Here is a 21,527-nt window from a genome sequence, read left to right as displayed (position 1 = left end):
TATTATTTATTTTATTATTTTTTATTTGAGAGAGAGAAAGTGTATGTGAAAGAGAGCAAGCACATCAGGGGATGGGGAGAGGGAGAAGCAGAAACAGATTCCCCACCAAGCAGGGGGGCCTGATGTGGGGCTCCACCCCAGGACCCTGGGAACTTGACCTGAATCAAAGGCGGATGCTTAACTGACTGAACCACCCAGCTGCACCCAAGTGAAATTTTTTAGAATTGTTGAAAGTTCATCCACAAACCCACAAAGCCAAAAAACTCCTAGGAAGAAGAAAATTTTCAAACTGCCCCAGTGACGACATTGAGAACTTTTTAGAACACCAAAGCAAAACAGATCTTAACCAGTATTATATTAATAGATTTCACAGTAGCAAAAAAACTAGAAGATGATAAAATAACAGGTTCAATATCTTGAGAAAAAAAGACAACTGTAAACCTAGAATTATATATCTAGTCGAATTATCTTCAATGATCAAGAGCAAAATAAAAGTAGTTTAGGTGGGGAAAAATCTGAGCACATCACATTCTCATTAAAAGAAATTCTATAGAATTTACTTTAGGCACAAGGAAAAGAATCCAGAAAGATCTGAGATATACAAGGAAATGGTAAAATAGTTTTAGAAATATTGGTGGGTCTAAAAAATATGTCTAATTTATTGAAGAAAAAGAACTAATAACAATAGTTTATAAATTTAGAGGGGTGGTACAGAGTTAAAACATCTTAAGAGCTTTGAATTATTTGGAGTAAAGACATTTATTAGTTTTAGACTTTAAGTTTACATGCTAAAATAGTAGAATCACCTTAAAATATGCAGAGTGTATTGCTCCAAGTGAATAGTGTGTTAATATTTTTCATTTTGAGGGTATCTCAAAGGGTCCTTTCTTATGAGTATCCTGTTGAGCCTTTTGTGGAACTACCCTTCCAGGTTGGCTTTATGTTTGTCTCTGGAAGGAATTCCAGACCCCTTGTCCGAGATCTTTTCTGGAAAGAGGAAAGGGTTGGGGAATCAATTTGTAAGTTTTGAGATGCTAACAACATGTAAGTGCTAAAAATTAAACTCCAAATTCTTACGAAATGCAGGCAATGGGTTTCAAAATTTCATCAGAGTTAAATAATTTTTTTCTTTTCATCTAGAAATGGGATAAGCTTCCCCATCTAGTTGTCTACTGGGTGTTTTATATTTTCCCTAATCTATCTATTTCCTGAGGATTATGTCTTTCAGGAACAATGGCTTTCTGTAGTGTACTCCCTTCCTGCTCCCACCTTGAGCTACTTCAAACCCTTATCTTCTGCCGGTGTATACTTCCGGATCTCTAGAGACTAACAACATCCTGCCCACATTGAGGATGGCCAACTAAATGGTAATCCTAAATGGTTTGCCTGGGACCTGGTTCTCTGGGTTTGGGTTTTTTCCCAGGGCAAAAACCAAGAAGTTTTGTTGGCATTTTACACCCCAGTCCCCATACCTAGGGCTAGAGAATAATCAGTGTAAGAAGTAACTACTATCGTATTCAGTTTCAATTTCTGGCATATTCATATTTCCCTTCATTTCTTATGGGTTTGGCTATATATTTAAAATAAGGCTAGTTATTATTTTATCCAGTAATGCTAGGTGTTGGTTTGAGAAAGTTTTCAGGTTACAGAAGTCCACCACTATTCCAGCTCACCAAGTGACATTTTTATGCTTTTCATCAGTACAAAAGTAAAGTTTGAAGATTAAAGTCATAGCTGGCTATCCTGTGAATAAAGAATGTTGGCGTGGTTCCCAAATGTGTGTTATTTGCTCCACCAACAGCCCTACAGCTCACCCTTGCTCTAGGCCTTGTTTCTCAGACCCTGAGAATGTTCTAGAATTCTCTAAGCAGGCCTAGTTTCTTCCTGTAAGGCCTAGAAAATAAACTTTTGCCCTTACAATTTAAAACTCCCTGAGGTTAGAAATGTTCGCCTGTTTTCTGGAATTCTGTATCTGTGGTACCTGGCTGTAGTCACTCAGTATCATCAAAACATTTCTTGGAACTGGTGAACGCCCTGAACACCAACCAAATTGGCCTGCCCTGTTTTTCAATCCAACTCCATCTACTTTAAACTTGGCAGAAAAGCACCCAGGTTTGTGGACTTTTGGGGTCTCCTCCCATGTTTTTATAAGCTTGGTTCTATTTTCTTTTTCTGTAGGCATTTAACTGATTTTGGGGGGTGATGATAGGGTAATCGTGATCGGGCTAATCCTACGCGTTCAGGGCGCCATTTTGAAATTAGAGCCTAGACGCATCAGAAATTTTTAATTTTAATATATATTTAAAGATGTATATTCATTTCAAGTGCGCCTCAAAGGCATTTTCAGGGTGACACCTGTGTCGGAGGGGGCGGCGAGGGAAGGTCGGTCAGTCTGTCTCACGTCGGTACTTCCTGGCTGCGGAGAGCCGGCCCGCGCGCACCCCCTGCACACCCCCGATCGGGGAGCCGGCATCCCCCCTAAACCCCCCCAACAGGGGGCGGGGGGCTGCCACCCATTGGCTGAGGCGTCTACCACGAGCCCCGTACCCGGCGCAGGAGCCACCTCCGGGAGCCCCGCAGGCCACGCCTCAGTTCGCCAGCGCCCCTCAGCCTCGCCACTCAGCTCTTAGGGCTCCTCGGCCTCACCGCTCGCCTTTGATTTTCCTCAGTCCTCTGACTTTTATCCCTTTGCCCAGTCGAAGCCGGGCAGTGCCACGAGAAGACCCCACAGCAGCCCCAAGAGTGGTGCCAGAAGCGCCGCCTCCGCTCCTCCTCGAGCCTCACCAGAGGGAACTGCTAGCTGCCGCCATCATGGTGAGCTGAGGAGAAGGCCTAAAGGGCCCACGCCGGGTTGGGTCCTCCCGGGTGGTGGAAACTCAGCCTTTCTAGCGCAGTGCCAGAGAGGGGCTGAAAGCGGGGTCACCCCCTTCCCTTCCTGGGTGCACCACAGACAAGGCCTGAGAGAGGAGGTCGAGACAGCCCAGAGGGGTGGAGGAGGGGCGGCATGCCAGCGGATGTCGCAGTGGGTGGAGGCTCTGAGGGCTCGCTGTCCCACCCGCTGCCTGCCGACCACGTGCCGGGTTGCGGCCTTCACGCCGCCCTGCCTGCCTCCCGCCGCAGCGGGCTGGGTTGTGAGGGGGGCCCTTGGAGTGGGCCTCCAGGACTCAGCGGGGGGGGGGGGGGGCACCGCGCGCCCGCCCCACCCCCACCCTGCAGGCCTCCCTTCCCGCGCTTACGGGGGGGGGCGGGGGGGGGGAGAGGCAGCGCGTCGTCCGCGAGATGGCGTCAGGCTGCCGCCTACCGAACGCCCGCTGGCACCGACTCTCTGAGGGAGTCGCCTTTTGACTTGGAGGGCCGGAGTTTCCTCGGCTAAGGGTTCCTTTCTGGCGGGTGGGTAGGGTGGGATGGGTGGGCATGTTGGGAGCGGTGCGCTCCTGCGGGAATCCGGCGGCGGGTGGGACTGGAGAGCCTCCGTGGCGACCCCTCATTCCTGACTTGGCGCTGGGGGCTCCCTCGTGCGGCAACTAGGGACGGCAAATTCACCGACGCCATCATCTGCGCACGAGGTCGGGCCCGCCTGTGCTCCTCCCGGACCGCGGCCCTGAGCAGTTGACAAGTTTTGTGCTTAGGAGGGACCCTTTTTCTCTCCGGATAAACCAAGAATTTCGACATAACGTACCTACGGTAGTACTACCTCTTTGGGGTGTACGTTTATGTTGAGTTTGGGTAAATGTAGAGTTGATTCACCCCAAGATGCTACACTTTTAACCAACCTTACCTCACAGATGTATTATATACTGTGTGGATTTATAGTATGATCGTTAGTCTCCAATTTTCGAGCTAAAGGGAGGAAATTTATGTAGTTTATATTCCTATATAGAAGTACTAAAATGAAAATGTATAATTAAACGTATTATTCTGTAGTGATTATTTGTGTTACGTCGTTATCCATGTTACTACGTAATAACCACTGAGTTACTATAAAAAAAGTTCCAGTATTTTTTTTTCACTATATTTTTAGAGGAAAAGGGGAGATGCTAATAGCTGGGTTTTTTCCCCTGATTATAACAGTAGCATATTAACTCATTTGAACGTAATCAGTGTAAGAAAATATTGTCCCAACACCTCTAACCACTAGTCAGGTTTTTGCTGTATGAATGCCCTTCCAGATTGTTTTTATGCATGTATTGCATTTAGATAGGTGAACTTTAATTTATAGAATTTGGACCATGTCACATAATACTGTTATTTTATATCCTCTATCCTTCACCTAATATAGTGGACCTTATTTCAAAGATAAAATGATTTTAAATATGTAATGTTCAGACTGTAAGATTATATCATCATTTATTTTTATCAAATTCTCTTATAATGAATACTTTTTCTGTTTAAAAAACAATACTGTCGTAAGTATATTTGTGCAAATGTTTTGGCATGCCTATTCCATTAGTTCCTTGAAATTAATTGCCAGAAGAGGAAACAACTGGGTGAAAGACTGATGCCCATTTTAAAACAACTTTAAATTATAGCATATCCTTCCAAGTTACTCTTAATGGAACCAGGTCCCAGTGTGTAGAGAGTATGTAGAGTGATCTCTTCTCCACACTCTTTCCAATGAGAGTTGTTATAGTTTTTGAATTGCCAAACCAATAGCTGGAAAATATGTTTTAATGAGTTTTTTTTCTTTTTGATCATTAAGTTGAAGTCATTAGTTTTCAAAATATCTTTCTCATAAATTCTTAACGCACCTTTCTATTTGGATGTTTATCTTTTTTAAAGGATTTTTAAGTACTCTTACTAATTCTTTGTAATTTACAGTGGTGGTACAGAGTTGCCTTTATTTCCTACTTATAGTGGAAGTGACGAATTCGTTTTAGGCCCCATGTTAGCTTAAAATTACATCAACAGAAGATTCTTCCCTTTTATTTAGGTTTTAAAAATTAAAAAACAAAAAAAAATTTAAAAATGAATGCTGTATTTTTTTTTTCTTAAAGATTTTACTTATTTATTTGACAGAGAGAGATCACAAGTAGATGGAGAGGCAGGCAGAGAGAGAGGGAAGCAGGCTCCCTGCTGAGCAGAGAGCCTGAGGCAGGACTTGATCCTAGGACCCTGAGATCATAACCTGAGCGGCTTAACCCACTGAGCCACCCAGGCACCCCTGAATGCTATAGTTTTTAAAATGCTTTTTCATTGGTGAGTTACAGTAGTAGCTTTCCTAAGAATGAACCATCCTTGAATTTTCAATATTAGAGATTGAGGTGGACCATTTTGATAAGGTTTTGTTATTGAGGTGTTAGTTTTGTAAAATGGTTTGAGTAATTCTCTTTTCCTGTCTTTTCTCTGGAATTTTTTTTCAGTTAAAGTGACTGATATTTTTTAAAGTTTGTTTATTTAAGTGATCTCTGTACCCAAGGAGCTGAAACTCACAACCTTGAGATCAAGGGCCAGACACTACCAACTAGGTACCCTTGAATTTTCTTTCTCCTACCCTCTGTCGTCTGTCTACCATTGTTTCTGTCTTGTGCCCTGCACATGCACAAAAAATCGGTTTCTTTACAGTTTGAAAAAACTCCCAGTGAAACTGAGCCTAAGAATCAAGTATTCTTTCCTTTCTTTAGATTGTTTTTTAAAATTCACATTTTTCTAGCAAGTTGACTATTTTATCAAGATTTCCAAATTTACTTCCAGAGAGTTTCTACATAGCATTATCTTACAATCTGTGGTCATAGCACCTTTTTCAAGAAAAATTTATATTTATGCTTTCTTGCCCATTTTCTTGCTAGTTTGATTTATTGTTTGGATCCCCCCCCCCCACCCCCAAGTGTCCACTCTTGGATTTACTTAGGAGGTCTAATTCTGATTTTCGTTTCCTATTTCCTTTTAGCTTTTCTCTTTATTAGCTGCTACTTTTATGGATAGAATTTTGATGACTACAAATTGGACCTTTTTTGTAGTCAGTTTTAGATTTCAGTTTGCTTGCATGTAGATATAATAGTTGAATGAAATAATGTTAGTTGACAGCCCAGGAGCTTTAGTAATGATACAGCTTTTTTCCTGCTTTTAGTTAATTTTGTCATTTTGTTATCCAGGTAGAACAGTGAATATATTACTATAAATAGCAGTGATGAGTATTGTGTATATGATGGCCTCCAAGTTCCGCCCTATTTAATTTCCTAGCATTACTCATCTCAAAACCCACCAACTCACTTGAATGTATAATTAAGAAAAATAATTACTTATTATGTTAAATTTGCTTTAAATTTATTTTCTGTATACTATTGATGGTTAAGGTGAATACTTTTAACACCAAACTTTTTGCTTTAGCCTAAGCATTTATTTGTGGAGTGTTTTTAGCAATAGTTTAAAAGTATTAAAAGTTGTTTATTGGTTGTGGATGTTGTATATATAAATTGTATGTTAATCATATGTATAAATTATAATTATGTGTAAATAAACACACAGTAAAAGTTTTAAAATCCCTTAAAAATCAGTCTTGGTAAAAACAGAATACTTTTCTCACTTTGTTAGCTTTGAGTGCCCCCTGCTGGCTGAGGACTAAGACAGGCTAGTGCCTTAAGATGTTAAGACACTAGTAAAATGATTTGATGAATATTACATTTAATTTCTCAATTAACCAAACTGAATTTGAATAAAGCAATCCCAAACCAAACTTCCTATAATATGCAATGTACTTCCCCTCAAAATTATTGTTTAGTGTGTCAAATATCCATTTTACTTCTATAAATAGAATTTGAGAATCAGAACTTTGCTTTTCAATTCTGTACACACTATCACAGAGTTCTCAACCATGACTCTATTCACATTTTGGGACAGGTAATATCTTGCTGTGGGAAGCTGCTTTTGCATTATAGGATGTTTATACTGTATTCTTGGCCTCTACCACCAGATATAAGGCGTATCCCTTAGCTGTAACAATCAAAAATGTCCCTGGACCACAAAATATTTCTCCCCTAGTTGAGAAATAATATAGTATCATAACTGTTCATAATGTGGCATAGATTTCTGGCCTGATACTATATACCTCCAAATTAAAATACATTAATCCATTGTCGTTGATGGATAGATAATACTAAACAGTTTGTCAAATAGAAAGCTATCCAAAGTTCATCCACAGATGAAGGGGAAATTGAGGAGAAAAGAAAGTCTATAAGAATTTCAGAACCACTGTTTTATTTGTTTTGACTTCTGAAGGAGCTAACTGAAAAGGACTGGTAATTTGTTTATAGTGAAGGGAAATCTAGTTAAGTTTCAATGGTTCAAGATATGTGGCTTATGTAATACAGTCCCACGTAGAAAAAACTAAAAACAAAAAATGAAAAAACTTTAGCAACAGGTTTTTATACTACTACATTGTCATGAACTATTACTATAGTAGAGTTACAGGAAAGAATTAGGAAGTACCCAAATAGAAACACATAAAAGTAAGTACAGTTGACTTTTTTTTTTTTTAAGATTTTTATTTATCTGATAGAGATCACAAGTAGGCAAAGAGGCAGGCAGAGAGAGAGGAGGAAGCAGGCTCCCTGCTGAGCAGAGAGCTTGATGTAGGGCTTGATCCCAGGACCCTGGGATCATGACCTGAGCCAAAGGCAGAGGCTTTAACCCACTGAGCCACCCAGGCACCCCTATAGTTGACTCTTGAATAATATAGGGTTTAGGAATGCTGACTCACCCTCCCTCCACACAAACTCAAAAGTTGGCATGTAAATTTTGACTCCCTCAAAACTTAATTACTAGTAGCCTACTGTTGATTGGAAGCCTTACTGATAACACAAACCATTGATAAACACAATTTGCAAGTTATATGGATTATATACTATGTTTTTACAATAAAATAAGCTAGAGAAAAATTATTTAGAAAATTATAAGGAAGAGAAAAATGGATTTACAGTACTGTACTGTTTTGTTTTGTTTTTTAATCTGTGAATAAATGACCTGGACAGTTCAAATCCGTGTTTTCAAGGGTAATTGTATGTGCACAGATTAATAGAGAAAAACGCAAACACATTTGGTGATGGGACAGTTCAGATTTCATCTCTAAATAGTACAACAATTTGTAGAATCTTAAATTTATCAGTAACTTCAAAAATCTAACAAAATAAGAATTCTAATTCAAAAAAATACTCTAGTATTGTTACTAATTTCTGTAAAAATCACTGTGCTCCCTTTTTAAAAAATATGTATCCATTGCTTTTTTTAACCTTATTTTTCTCCATAAGAGGAAATATAATAGGTTTCCCTCTTTTGTAGTCTTTTGTATTTCCCTTTTAAAATCAATAGGCACTTCATAAATGAACTCCAAATAAGTGGATATACCATAAACTAGTTCCTTAAATTCCAGTTGAAATTAGTTATTAATTAATAAAACATCACAAAATAAGTAAATAGTAAAACTAGGAAAGAAACTTTTTATCCTTTTGAAAATAAATTCAAATAACAGGGCACTAATTTATATTGGCATGCCACATTATACTTTACAAAACAGATTTGCAGATGTTACCTTCAGTCTCAAAGCAGTTTTCCCAGTTATAAACAGCTGCCAAATAAGTGGCTTCTAACTAAGTAAGGCAAATGAACCTTGATCCCCTGACTAAATCCATTTTTCTTTCACTATGCTATACTACTTTTCCAACATATATATTACCAGTAAATTTTGCTTCAGAAAAATTTATGTTAATATTAGTATGGAAAGACTAAAGATAGAGGTCTGAATTAGAATCCAGAAAAATAATGAGTTTCATGTGTGGGTCTCTTTAACTGAAAATAAAGATAGTATCAAAGATAGTATTTTCTATTAGCCCACTGTGAAAATTAGAATTATCAGTGGGACTGACTTGGTGTTATCGAAGAAGAAAAATATTATTTCAAAAGATGCTTTGAAAACCCTAGTACTAGAGGAAAAGATTGTAAGCCTTTTTCAGCAGGAGTTACGATATGTGAGCAAATAATGTTTTCATTTCTAAAGTAAATGCATGCTAACACATGGAGTAGTTAATTATAAAATCCATGTTAATTTTGGTGACTAGAAAGAGGAGGGAAAATAAATCAGTTTAAATCTTTGATGTGTATTTTTGAAAGGTTCATTTATATTTTTCAAAGATTTCCCATGTTTTTTAATAAGGCACTTAATAAAGGGAAAGTTTGTTTACTGGCATACAACAGGATGACTTTAGGAGCTATTTTTACAAATCTGAACTTTCCAGTTCACAAACTCAGTATAAAGTCCGTTTTCTACTCTATGTAAGAGATGATGAGCAACACTGGTTTTAAGAGGGTCCTATATTCTTTTGTTAAAAGTTTCATGCTAATTTAGTTTAGTTTACTTCAGTTTAGTTTTAGAGAGGGGTGGGGTTCCGGAGAAGGAGAGGGAGAGAGAATCTTAAGCAGACTTCACACCCAGCAAGGAGCCGACATGGGGTTGGATCTCATGACTGTGAATCATAATCTTAACTGATTAAGCAACACAGGGGCCCCTAGTCTGATTATTTTTAATCCTAAACCTAAACTGAGCTGTATTGCTGGCCAATTTACTGTGAAAGTAATTTTTATGAAAATATTTTGTATTTTAAATACAAAGATTTTATTTCATATACATGGTTTTTGCCTGAATGTCTAGTGATGATATCTACTTTCCAAATTACAGTCTGCTGCAAATCCTGAGACTCCAAACTCAACCATCTCCAGAGAGGCCAGCACTCAGTCCTCATCAGCTACAACCAGCCAAGGCTATGTTTTACCAGAAGGCAAAATCATGCCCAACACCGTTTTTGTTGGTGGAATTGATGTTAGGGTATTGTATATTTCATTTATTTAAAAAAATATTTAGTGAATAAGGAGGTTGGGGCCCTGTTGTAAACATAAGGTTTTTTGGAATTTCATTCAGATTTGGAATTAGGTTTATGTTTAACGTATAGAGACTAAAACTATCATTGACAAAGATCTGCAGGTGGTTTGGGGATACTTGGGGGAGATATTTCCACATCATCAAATATTCTTTATAGTATACTTAAAAACTTTGAATGTTGAGTTTTTACTCTTGAAGTCAAATTCTTCTCTATAGATGGATGAAACCGAAATTAGAAGTTTCTTTGCTAGATATGGTTCAGTAAAAGAAGTGAAGATAATCACGGATCGAACTGGTGTGTCCAAAGGGTAAGTACAACATGTTCACTGTGAAAATAAAAAATAACTAACCTAGAAAAATTCAAAATTTGTTTTCTTACACTTGTATAAATCTGTTGCCTTGTTCCTTTCTTTCATATAAAGGGTAAGTTTGTTGTCAGCTCTTCTATTTGTCATTTTCACAGTGTTTATATGTAAATATTTTCCATCATTTATTTAAGTGGATTAATCCGTTTTATCCAAGAGTTATTTTCTTTTCTCTTTTTTTTTTCAAGATTTTTATTTATTTATTTGACAGAGATCACAAGTAGGCAGAGAGGCAGGCAGAAGAGGGAGGAGGAAGCAGGCTTTCTGCTGAGCAAAGAGTCCAATGCAGGGCTCAATTCCAGGACCCTGGGATCATGGCCTCAGCCAAAGGCAGAGGCTTTAACCCAGTGAGCCACCCAGGTGCCCCACAAAGAGTTATTTTCTTCATGTATTAAACAGTATTTTAAATTTTAACCATCTTGCCTTAGATAATAAATTCAGGTTCATAGATAGGAATTTTCTGTTAACAAATGATGTTCTACACTACATTAATCTTTACACATTCTGACATAGATCGGGGAAGAAAATAAAAAACAGTAATATTAATAGAGGATTGATCATGTACATCTAACGAATATTTATCTCAGTACATTCTTCATTTTTTATCATTATCATTTCTTTCAATCATTTCAATGATATTAGAAGTTTTGTACTATTATGCTGGTGATTTTTACACATTATTTATCTGTGTTTTTAGCTATGGATTTGTTTCATTTTATAATGATGTGGATGTGCAGAAGATAGTAGAAGTAAGTAATCTTATGGCAAAATCTCTTAAGTAGCTTAAGGATGCAATGCTTAGTGTTGTTTGAGTCCTGAATATATATAGCCTTGTATAAAATATAGAAATAACTTCGTTTGAAATCCAAACCTTGAGTAATTTTATGTAACTTGTCAGCCCTGTTTATTTGTAATTGGACATCTGGCTTCATGAACTAGAGACAGGAAAGGTTTCAGACAGAGTGTAAAATTTTTTGATCAAATTCCAAGACTCTTTTCAACACTTGAGTGGTGAGATGTTAAGATAGCTTCATGCTGATAAATTTTGATTGAGTATGTTGTTACTATTGATCTTCTCTGAGGGTATAGATTTTAGAAGACCTGGGGTGTTTACCAAAGTCTCAAAAGTAGACTTTGAAAATTGATTTTAGTTTCGTTGTTTATTTTCAGTCACAGATAAATTTCCATGGTAAAAAGCTGAAACTGGGACCTGCAATCAGGAAACAAAATTTATGTAAGTAAAGAGGAGAGTTATTCTTTTTGACATGTATAACTCTTCAGAAAACTAAAAGTGGACTTTATTTTCATTTTATTCTTTAAAAAGGTGCTTATCATGTGCAGCCTCGTCCTTTGGTTTTTAATCCTCCTCCTCCACCACAGTTTCAGAGTGTATGGAGTAATCCAAACACTGAAACTTATATGCAGCCTCCAACCATGATGAATCCTATTACTCAGTATGTTCAGGTAAGAATTATTCTTCTTCCTTTATTTTTTAATGGTTTTGGAGATTTTTATTGATGGGGCCACCTTAAAAATAAGCCAGTCTCACATTTTACTCTCTGAAATGAGAAATGGTGGAATTTCCTTAATAAGTGATATTACTCTCTGAATACTTTGAGTGATGGGAAGGAAATCTGTTACTTTTGTTAGAAATCTTTTATTCTCAATTTTGTTTCTTATACCAAGCTAAAATCTGCTGCTATATAGTTTGTAAACCTTTATCTTAGAACTGACCTCTGTAACTACAAAAACATACTCATCTGTTTTTCCCATGCGGTAACTCCTAAAATATTTGAAAGCAGCTTTTCTTACATGTTTGGCAGTTATAGTTATTCTTTATTTGCAGTGATTTTCAGATGTCTTCTCATACAGATTCCTGGCTTCTGGATGTGTTCTGGATCTAGAATGGGAAAAGGTTTCTAAAGATAACTATATTTGTAAATTCTGTGTTTCTGGTATATAATTTGTTTGGTCCTGGTTTCTTTAATATTTTTAATGGGCTTTGGAATACTTATTATCTCCTATTGATGATGGGTAACAATGATTTTTTTCTTTATTTCTTCAGTTTAAAAAACTTTTATTTGCAGGAAAAGAGAAATAGTAGTGAAGTAGTTCTGTAGTGTCTCTCATTAGTTTACATTTTCCACCTATCTGAAATGTAGGTCATATATTTGTTATTTTTCTGGCTCTAAACATGGTTAGAAGAAAACCCCTACTTGTTCCTAACACTTACTGTGAAGTATTATTTACTTGGGTCTATTCATGCATGTATTACATAGACGATTTCAATCAGTAAATATTGAAGGGTGTAAGACATTCTATTAGGGGTTTTTTTTCCCCTTCAGTTTTAGGTTAAATATGGCCTTTACCTTTTAGAAATGAAATACAGAGCCACTGAGTATGTAGGAAGACTACACATTGGCTACACATTACCCAAAATGAATACAAAATTTCTTGAAAATGTTTTAACAAAGAAATAACAGGTGTATTAATATAACTTTAACATGGAAGTCTATTCTAATAGAACTTTATCAGTGTACGGAAGACACTTCTTAGTGGAGGCAAATATACAAGTAAGATAAAGATAAATGGGTAAAGTAAGTCACTTCCCTCAGTTATCTCTTCCTCCTCCCCAACCAAAAGACTTAACATTTGACAAAGAATTTTTCTTCATGAAGACAATCACTCCAATAGAATTCTGCATTTGTGTATAGATTTGTTTTCATACTTGGGTTGTATTGGGAATAAGACTTCTTTTTAATTTTTAAGAATTTTGTTTGTTAATGCAGTCTTTCTATAAACTTTATTCTCAGGCCTATCCTCCTTATCCAAGTTCACCTGTTCAGGTCATCACTGGATATCAGCTGCCTGTATATAATTATCAGGTAATTTAAGAGGGAACAACATGATTTACTTTGGAATACTATTGAGGCCTTTATTCATATAAATTTTTGTAATAGTTTGTTTAGTTGAGTATGCTTAACATAAGGTAAAAAGTTAGAATGAGTCTAGGATTAGGACCTCTAGTTATTTAGAAAACATGGAATGTATTTTAACAGGAATATACTTATTAGCACAAAGTTTTGTCTTGTATTGTCTTAGAATATTTGCTGTCCTCTTCTGTATTTCAGCATACATTCTTCATCCTTGTTGTCAAATAACTGAAATGTCCTGACTGACTTTTACAATTTCTTCTAGTGGGATTGGTCAAAATAAAATGATTACCCAATTCTTAGAGCATTGGATTCCAATTATATTTGCTAGTGCTTATTTTAGCTGACCTACAAGGGAGTAGGTCTCTGAATTTCTACCATAGATATGGCTGTATCTGTGACCCATGACCATTATCTATGGTCATAAATTCAAAGCTATTATTTTTTTTTTTCTGAAAGCCAACACAGAAAATCGAGAAAAACTTAGAGTTCATATATGAAAGTAACAAACCCTCAGGTATTAGAAACATAAAGTACTTTTTTCTTCCCTTATGTTTCTGTTACTACAAGTTCAAGAATCCAGCTTGATAAATATTTCAACATTGTCTATCTTTCACATTCATGAAAATTTATAGGAATTGTTAACTGTTACTGCCTCTCTCTCTCTCTTTCTCTCTCTCTCTTTTTTTAAGATGCCACCACAGTGGCCTGCTGGAGAACAAAGGAGTTATGTTATACCCCCGGTAAGGTGAATTAGCCAAACATACACTTTCTTTAATTTTTTATTATTTATTTACTTATTTATTTTTGGAGAGGGAGAGAGAGTGGAGGGGAAGAGGGAGAGGGAGAGAGAAATTTAAGCAGGCTCTACACCCAGTACAGAGCCAGATGTGGGCCTCAGTCTCACAACCCCGGGATCATGACCTGAGCCAAAATCAAGAATCAGACACTTAATGAACTGAGGCACACAGCCACCCCTTTCTTTTCTTTATTTTAAAATCTTTTCTTATTTTAACTGTTAAATGTTTCTTTGCCTTTTGCCATCTCACATATGCCTGGGCATAATTATTTTTAAATTCTGTATCACATGTGTTTTTTATTGATTTCTTGTCAACGCCAAGTTTATTCTTTCATGCAAGAAACTGTGCTTTTCGTTTCTCAGATTGTTCTTACGTTAAGACAATGGCTGCTCTGCATACAACAGGTGCTAAATTGTATATAATCCAAGAAAGATAGTATTAATACCTATGCTAATTCTAATTCAAAGAATTTAGAATTAGTATTGAAACTGTCTCTAGTTTTCTACCCGTAAAAACATCTGTTGAAGAAAAACATGTATTTCACTGATGAGAAATAAAAGAGGCTGTTAGCTCTGAAACACTTGAGCCTTTACCTTTTTTTTTTTTTTCCTTTTTTTCCCGGATTTACCTTTTATCAGGATTGGACCTTTGAATAATATAACATGAGTTAAAATTCTTAGGCACTGGTAAATTCTTAATTCTATTACTACATGTTGGAGTGTCTTTCTTAGAGCCCTTCTAATCTAATTTTGTTGAAGCTTAGAAGACTTTTCAAATAAAAGACTATTTTAGTGCTTTTCAGCTATTCAATTCAAAGTTTCTGAAATAATACAAAAATGACAACACCACCCACATTTAAATGCTAAATATAAGCTTACCTAATTTGAAGAATAAATTGTTTAGAAATGTATCTAATGTACATCTCTTTAATTATACTTTTATTGTAATTTAGGCTTATACTGCTGTTAACTACCACTGTAATGAAGTTGATCCAGGAGCTGAAGTTTTGCAAAGTGAATGTTCAGTTCATGAAGCTACTCCATCCTCAGGAAATGGCCCACAAAAGGCAAACATCTAATTTTGTTTATTGATATTTATATTTTCACAATTATTTTTTGAAGTTTTAATAATGGCCCTTTGAGATGTAAGCATCTTTTTTCAAATTTAAGTAGGGAAGCCAAAAATTACAGAGCTTAAGTTACTGACTAATAATTTGGCAGTTTTTATAAAAGTTGATGAAATTTGGGGTACCCCCAAGCTTTCAGTGTTTACATATAATTTCTGAAAGAGTAGACTTTTCTCTCTTATATTTTCATGGTTTTTAAAATCATACTTAAATAACTATTAATGTAATTGGTAGAATGCAGAAGACAGGTAGGTTTCCTCAAGAATCCTCACTTCAAAAGAGATTAGTATGAATTATACCTACCTTTTTTCCCATTTAAACATTTATTTAGCTGAATAGTAATATATAATTATTTATTGTATTCTCTCCATAATATTGTATATGGTAGCAGCTCTCAAGAGTGGTGGAGTCACTAGTTATAACTGAAATACTGAAATAGGTGGAGTTGCTTCTTTTTTAATCATTAGAACAAACTACTAGCAGTGCGCTCTTCAGTGCTCCTGTTTTTCTTGAGTGGGTGGGAATGTGGAAGTAGTTGATGTGATAGGAATGTATATAATAATATTGAAGGTTTCCCATTGGATTGTGTGAAATTTATCCTTGTGTTTCTCAATGGAAGAAGTTGTTGAGAACTACTCAACTACAGAGTAAAAAGAAAATGCCTTGATTTGAATGATGAATAGTTAAAATTATCAGGTTTTATCCTCGATGTTTTTTCTTGGAATGTTGAAGTTCATTGTTTCTTATTTATCAGGAAAAATTAAAGAGCCTTGAGCAAATATCTAATATTACTAAATTGAGCTTTACAACTAGTACTCTTAAGATTCCAAAAAATTTTATTTGATAAAAAGTTACTTATTGACATGTAATGAATTACATGAAAATGTAATATATTGTGAATTACATAGTATTTTATAGATTACATAAGAATTCTTCAGAAAGAAGCACATGTATTTGTCCAACTTTCTTTTAAAAGCTTGTTAAAGTGAGTAAAATACTGAAAATACTTTTCTTTTCAGAAATCTGTGGACAGAAGCATACAGACTGTGGTGTCTTGTCTATTTAACCCAGAGAACAGACTGAGAAACTCTCTTGTTACTCAGGACGACTACTTCAAGGTATGACAGAATAATATACAGGATAAAAAGCATATCTGTCAGCTATAAAGCATCTTTTTTTCTGTGGTATATATGTTTTGAGATTACAAAGAACATTTAATTGAACTCTTGGATTTGACTGTAACTCAGAAAACCTCTGTGAGTGAGTTTTACCTGGCTATTTTACGCTGCTCAAACCTTGATCTAGTGTAGTTTGTCCTTAGGGAAGAAACCTTTAGCAGAAGTTTATAATTGAAAAGGTTGTGAAAGAAGAGAGTTGAAAGAGAATATTGGCTTGACCAAATGGAAAAAGAGGAAATTTTAGGTACATAAAGCAGAACATACCTCGGAGATACCTCAGGTTCAGTTTCATACTGGTGCAATAGGTTAAATATGCAATAAAGTAAGTCAAATGAATTTTTTTGTTTCTCAGTACATATAAAAGTTATGTTCACACTGTACTGTAGTCTATGAAATGTGCAATAGCAGTATATCTAGAAAAAAGTATATATATCTTAGTTAAAATACACTTTATTGCTTAAAAAAATGCTGTCATCTGAGCTTTCAGTGAGTCAGAATCACTGACCCTAGATCACCATAACAAATAACAATAATAATAATGCGTGAAATATTAAGAGAATTACTAAAATGTAACACAGAGACACAAAGGGAACAAATGCTGTGGGGAAAATGGTGCCAGTAGACTTTCAGTTCACTCTAATGGGGGAGGAATATTGTGCAAAAGAAAGGTTTTTTTTTTTTTATAACAGGTTTATGAGATACAGTATACTACCATACAGTAAACCCATTTAAAACAACTCCATTTTTTAGTGTATTCACAAAATTGTGAATACAATTTTGACCACAATCAGTTTTAGAATATTTTAATCCCCTCTTAAGCCGCTAGTGGTCACTCTTTATTTCCCCCCAGGTCCTCTACCCCTAGGGAGTCACTAACCTGCTTTTTTTTTTTTTTTTTTTTTAAATAAAGATTTTCCTATTCTGGACATTTCATATAAATAGAATAATGCAATATGTGAAATTTTGCAACTGGCTTCCTTCACTTAGCATAATGCTTTTAAGGTTCATCAGTGTTACAGTGTATATCAGTACTTCCATCTCTTTTTATTTATGGATATACCACCCTTGTGTATTTATTACTTAAGAGACAACTTGGGTTGTTTCCACTTTCTAACTCTGATGAAAAATGCTGTGAACATTCATGGACAAGTTATTCTGTGGACCTATGCTTTTATTTCTCTTAGGTATATACCTGGGGAATGAAACTGCTGACTAACAGTAACTATGTTTAACCTTTTGAGAAATTGCTAGAATTTCTCCAAAATGACTTATATTCAAAGGGAAGTTTTTAACTATTGTTTTCTGTCTTAAAACAAGGAAAGGAGAGTATCTTTTTTTCTGCCTATGAATGGGCATAGGGTGAAACTTAAAGCCTTTTTAAAGGATATACTAAGGACTTCCTTCTTAATACAGAAGAAGAGCAGAACCATAGCAGGATTAAGTTATTGTCATCTTCACAATAGGAAGCAAAACACATTGATTTAAAATTTTGATGTTTGTTCGCTTATTATTTCATTATACACAGACAGTATAATTTAAAAGGAAAGAACTAGGGTTGTATGGCAGCCTACCTTGCCCAAAGTTCTGAAGGTTAAATAGGTAGTACTTAAATGATATGTTTGCAAAGCAAAAAGTACTCTTTAAACTTGAGTTTTCACCTGGTATTAGGCAAAAACCTTACTTGGAATCTTCAGTTTTCTGTTCTTCTGCTCTAGGAGTCAAAAGTTGGTAGTCTAAAGTTTTCTGGTATCTAGACCTCTTTTGATTGGCTAAATGTTATTGTTGTTTTAATTGAATTTGAATGTATCAAGGCAAGGTATATACTTTTCCATGTTGTCTTTAAAATCTTCACATCCTACCCGACCTCTGAAGATAACTTGTGTTTGTGACCACTTTTCTGGGCTTTAACCTAAATAGGATATTATCCTGTTGACAGATTGCAAAATTTCCAGAAGCCACTCTTCTTTATATGACAACTGAATTTAATCTTAGGAAAAGGGCACACAGTTAAGCTCTTAGAGAAAAGAAAATCCCGTTGTGTTAGTACTAGTTCATTCAGCTCCGTTCCTTTTTATAAGGCCTTACTTCTTAATATTTGCACATCCACAGGCAAAATAAAGTGAAAGGAAATTTTATGTATATTTTTTATTTATCTCTTCATTTCCTGAAGAATGATATATCTTGATCACAAGTTAAGGGTATGCCTTTAAATATAGCAAAATTTTTGTTTTTTTAACCAAAAAGCATAGTATTTGAGTTCAAAGTGGAGTGCTGTACTCAAGCTGTGATTTCTACCAGATGCACTCTGTTAGTAAAAACAGTACTTTTTAAAAATTACGTATGTTTTCCACCAGCTGTCTTTGGTGACATCACTGCCGAGTCATTAATTAAGAATCTTAATAAAATGACTTTGACTCCCAAGTCCTCTGTTTGAGTTTACTGAGATTTCTTTTTAAATTGTTGAATAAAACTAGGTCATTGGTATATTTGTTATCTTAAAGTTCAAGAAAGCTTCCCAGAAAGGATCATTTTTCTCTTGTTATTGATAGTTTTTTTTAAACCCAGAATAAATGCTTTTAAGTATTTTGCAACTATCTTAGGTCATAGTGATAATACAAAATTTTCAATGAAGTAAAAAAGGACTGTTTCTGTCTTTTCTAGGACAAAAGAGTACATCACTTTAGAAGAAGTCGAGCAGTGCTTAAATCTGTTTGATCCTCTCTGCTAACTTTCTAGTCTCATGGAAAGTTGCTGGTTTTGATTATTAAGAAGAGACTGAAAGTTTTCACTATTATAGAAGTTTAATTCTGAATTTTTATAACTCACACTCAGACTTTCTTACATAAGTTGTGGTAGATTGCCTAGTTTTATTTTACATTGAAACTGTTCATTAGATATTTATTTAGAAACTGGTTCTGTGTTCAATATATAGTTGAAAGTAAAAAATAATTGAGACTGAAAGGAATAACTTTATCTGTAAGGATTTTTTTTAATTGAAACTGACATTTTAAGAGTTTAAAAGCAATTGCTGATTTTCCAAAAATTAGAAAACCTATTTTGAAAGGTCAGAATTTTGATAGTTTGAATTCAAGCATTTCACTTCTCCAACAAGTACTTGTGAACAGTACAATATTTACAGTATTGTTCTTTACATTTATGATATGTCTCGAAATTTACCACAAAAGCAGAGTTTTTAAAACTGTATTTTTAATCAGTGGAACTCAATATATAGTTAGCTTTATTGAAGTCTTCCTTGTCTAAACCCAGTAAAAGAGAGTCTAAACAAACAGTCCAATCAGTGGGTCTTAAGTTTATTAGTTCAAAGTACTTGTTTTTTATCTAGAATCCACAAATAGATATCTTATTTGATTGGGATGCTAATTAGGATAACTAAAATTCTGGGCATAATTTTTTTAAAAATCCAAAACAAACAAAATTTTACTAGGTACATAAGCTGCTTCTCAGTGAGTTACCATTCTCCTTTTTTCTTTAATTTTTTTTTTCCCTTGAAATGCTAAACTCAATGGCTGTATCTTAAATTGTGCAAAATACTGCTATTAAAGAATGCTGAAACTTTTTTTATGTCACTTAAAAGGTTAATCAGAGTATCTGAAAGGAATTGTTTTTATAAAAACATTGAAATATTAGTTATTTGTTAAAGAGCAAATATATTTTATTTTTGCCTGTTAACCTATTATAGTTCCCTTTTTAAAGTAAAATATGTTTAAAAGAGTCAAAGTGGTTGTGTTTCAAAACCACTAAAGTTTTAAGTGTATCTCTAGAATATACTAGGACAGAGCTAACAATCATTTCTAGATTAGCTAGTCTCTTTGTTAGATGTTGTAAATTGTGACAGCTAGAGCACTAGAGCCCCTTTGCTGCCCTTACAGTTTGATTTTCCAGTCTGTAGCACCATTCTTCCAGGAGGTTTGGTCCTTGAACAGATGATATAAAGAAGAGAAGTAGCAACTTGAACAGTTTGAGGGCTAAGCCTTGAAAAGGTAGCAACAGGACAAAACCTTTCTAAGGGAAACACTGGATCAGCATCATTTGACCTGCCATGAAAATGAGTTTAAAGTGGCTTCCTGGCCTTTCTTTCATTGGTCCCTTCACTAAAAACATGGAGACTCTATTTAGCCCTAACGTAAGGCAATTACTGTGGGCCATATCATCTGTCTTCATTGTTGTTTTATAATCCCTAATAATTTTTACTCTGAATCTGAAGGGAAGAGTCTTTTAACTTAAGGATCCCTGAGAGGGCTTTCTTATGCCTCAGAATTTGAAAGTGCCCTGAAATTTGTCCTTTAAAAAATTCTCTGTACTTTTTTTGGGTTGTGCTATAACATTCTTACATGTATCATTCTGTGATTAAATTTCCAGGTTACTCTAAATGATACCTAAATTTGAAAGAGCCAATTCTAATTATCCCAATATGACCTTAAGAAAAGTAAGAGAATAAACTTTATTTTTCTGCTTTTTTTGTTGGACTGAAGTATTTAAAAGAGTAAGGTAGAAATAAGAGACAAAAAGTCCTGAACCTTTCAAAATGGAAAATTAATTTTAAACTTATAAGTATGTTCCTATTACCTATTGTTGAAACTGTTTTTGTGTAAATGAATAAATAGAAATAAAGAAACTTTTTTTTCCCAAAATCATTTCAACCTATTTATTCACGTCCTATCAGCTAAAGAGATAGTGGGAGATGAGTGGGTAGTGATGTGAAAAGGTTTAGATTCTTAAAATTCAAAAGTTGTAAATATTCAATGTATTAATCTGATGGAGTTACTTTATGAAAGCAAATTTTGATACACTGCATTTTATTGCTCTCTTATGAAATTAAGAGATAGGTTTTTCTGAAAAAAATAATCCCTTGTGGGTTAAGTTGGAAATGGTTAATGGGTTCCAGTGCCATGAATTAACAGAGTGGTGCCTAGTGAGAATGCTGGTAAGTCACATGTAACTATAGTTTCATGACCAAGGTCCCTCTCATTTTGGACTCTCTATATAAATATTTTGTGTACTGCATACTTTGGACCTCACCTCTGTGACCCTTATTTGGAAGTATTGCAGTTGTCTATGATAGGGCTTAAATTTTTCACATTATATGTACTTCATATGAGGACGTATCCAAAAGATCATTACTCAAGCTCCAGTACTCAGAGTTCTATAAACTAAAGCCAGAAAAGAGGAAATTCTCCCCTTTGGACACTCTTATGCTACCTTTCATAACTGACCCATTACTAGAAAAATAGATACT

General features: G+C 35.2%; 1 protein-coding gene across 1 annotated transcript in view; it reads left to right on the top strand.

The window, feature by feature from the left end:
- DAZL (deleted in azoospermia like) overlaps positions 1-18,985 on the top strand; it is a 34,758-nt gene extending 15,773 nt beyond the window's left edge. Inside the window, exons 4-14 of the mRNA XM_044254838.1 lie at positions 2,697-3,131; positions 9,668-9,814; positions 10,085-10,176; positions 10,931-10,982; positions 11,404-11,467; positions 11,558-11,697; positions 13,047-13,118; positions 13,859-13,909; positions 14,919-15,032; positions 16,112-16,210; positions 18,932-18,985. Of these exons, the coding sequence (XP_044110773.1) occupies positions 2,697-3,131; positions 9,668-9,814; positions 10,085-10,176; positions 10,931-10,982; positions 11,404-11,467; positions 11,558-11,697; positions 13,047-13,118; positions 13,859-13,909; positions 14,919-15,032; positions 16,112-16,210; positions 18,932-18,985 (1,320 nt within the window). The remainder of the gene's footprint in view (positions 1-2,696; positions 3,132-9,667; positions 9,815-10,084; positions 10,177-10,930; positions 10,983-11,403; positions 11,468-11,557; positions 11,698-13,046; positions 13,119-13,858; positions 13,910-14,918; positions 15,033-16,111; positions 16,211-18,931) is intronic.
- Positions 18,986-21,527: the final 2,542 nt, after the last annotated feature.

Source organism: Neovison vison, chromosome 6, assembly GCF_020171115.1.
Source record: "Neovison vison isolate M4711 chromosome 6, ASM_NN_V1, whole genome shotgun sequence".
NCBI classification, from domain to species: Eukaryota; Metazoa; Chordata; class Mammalia; order Carnivora; family Mustelidae; genus Neogale; species Neogale vison.
Note: the sequence above shows the minus strand (reverse complement) of the source record. Positions and strands in the feature narration are given on the sequence as shown.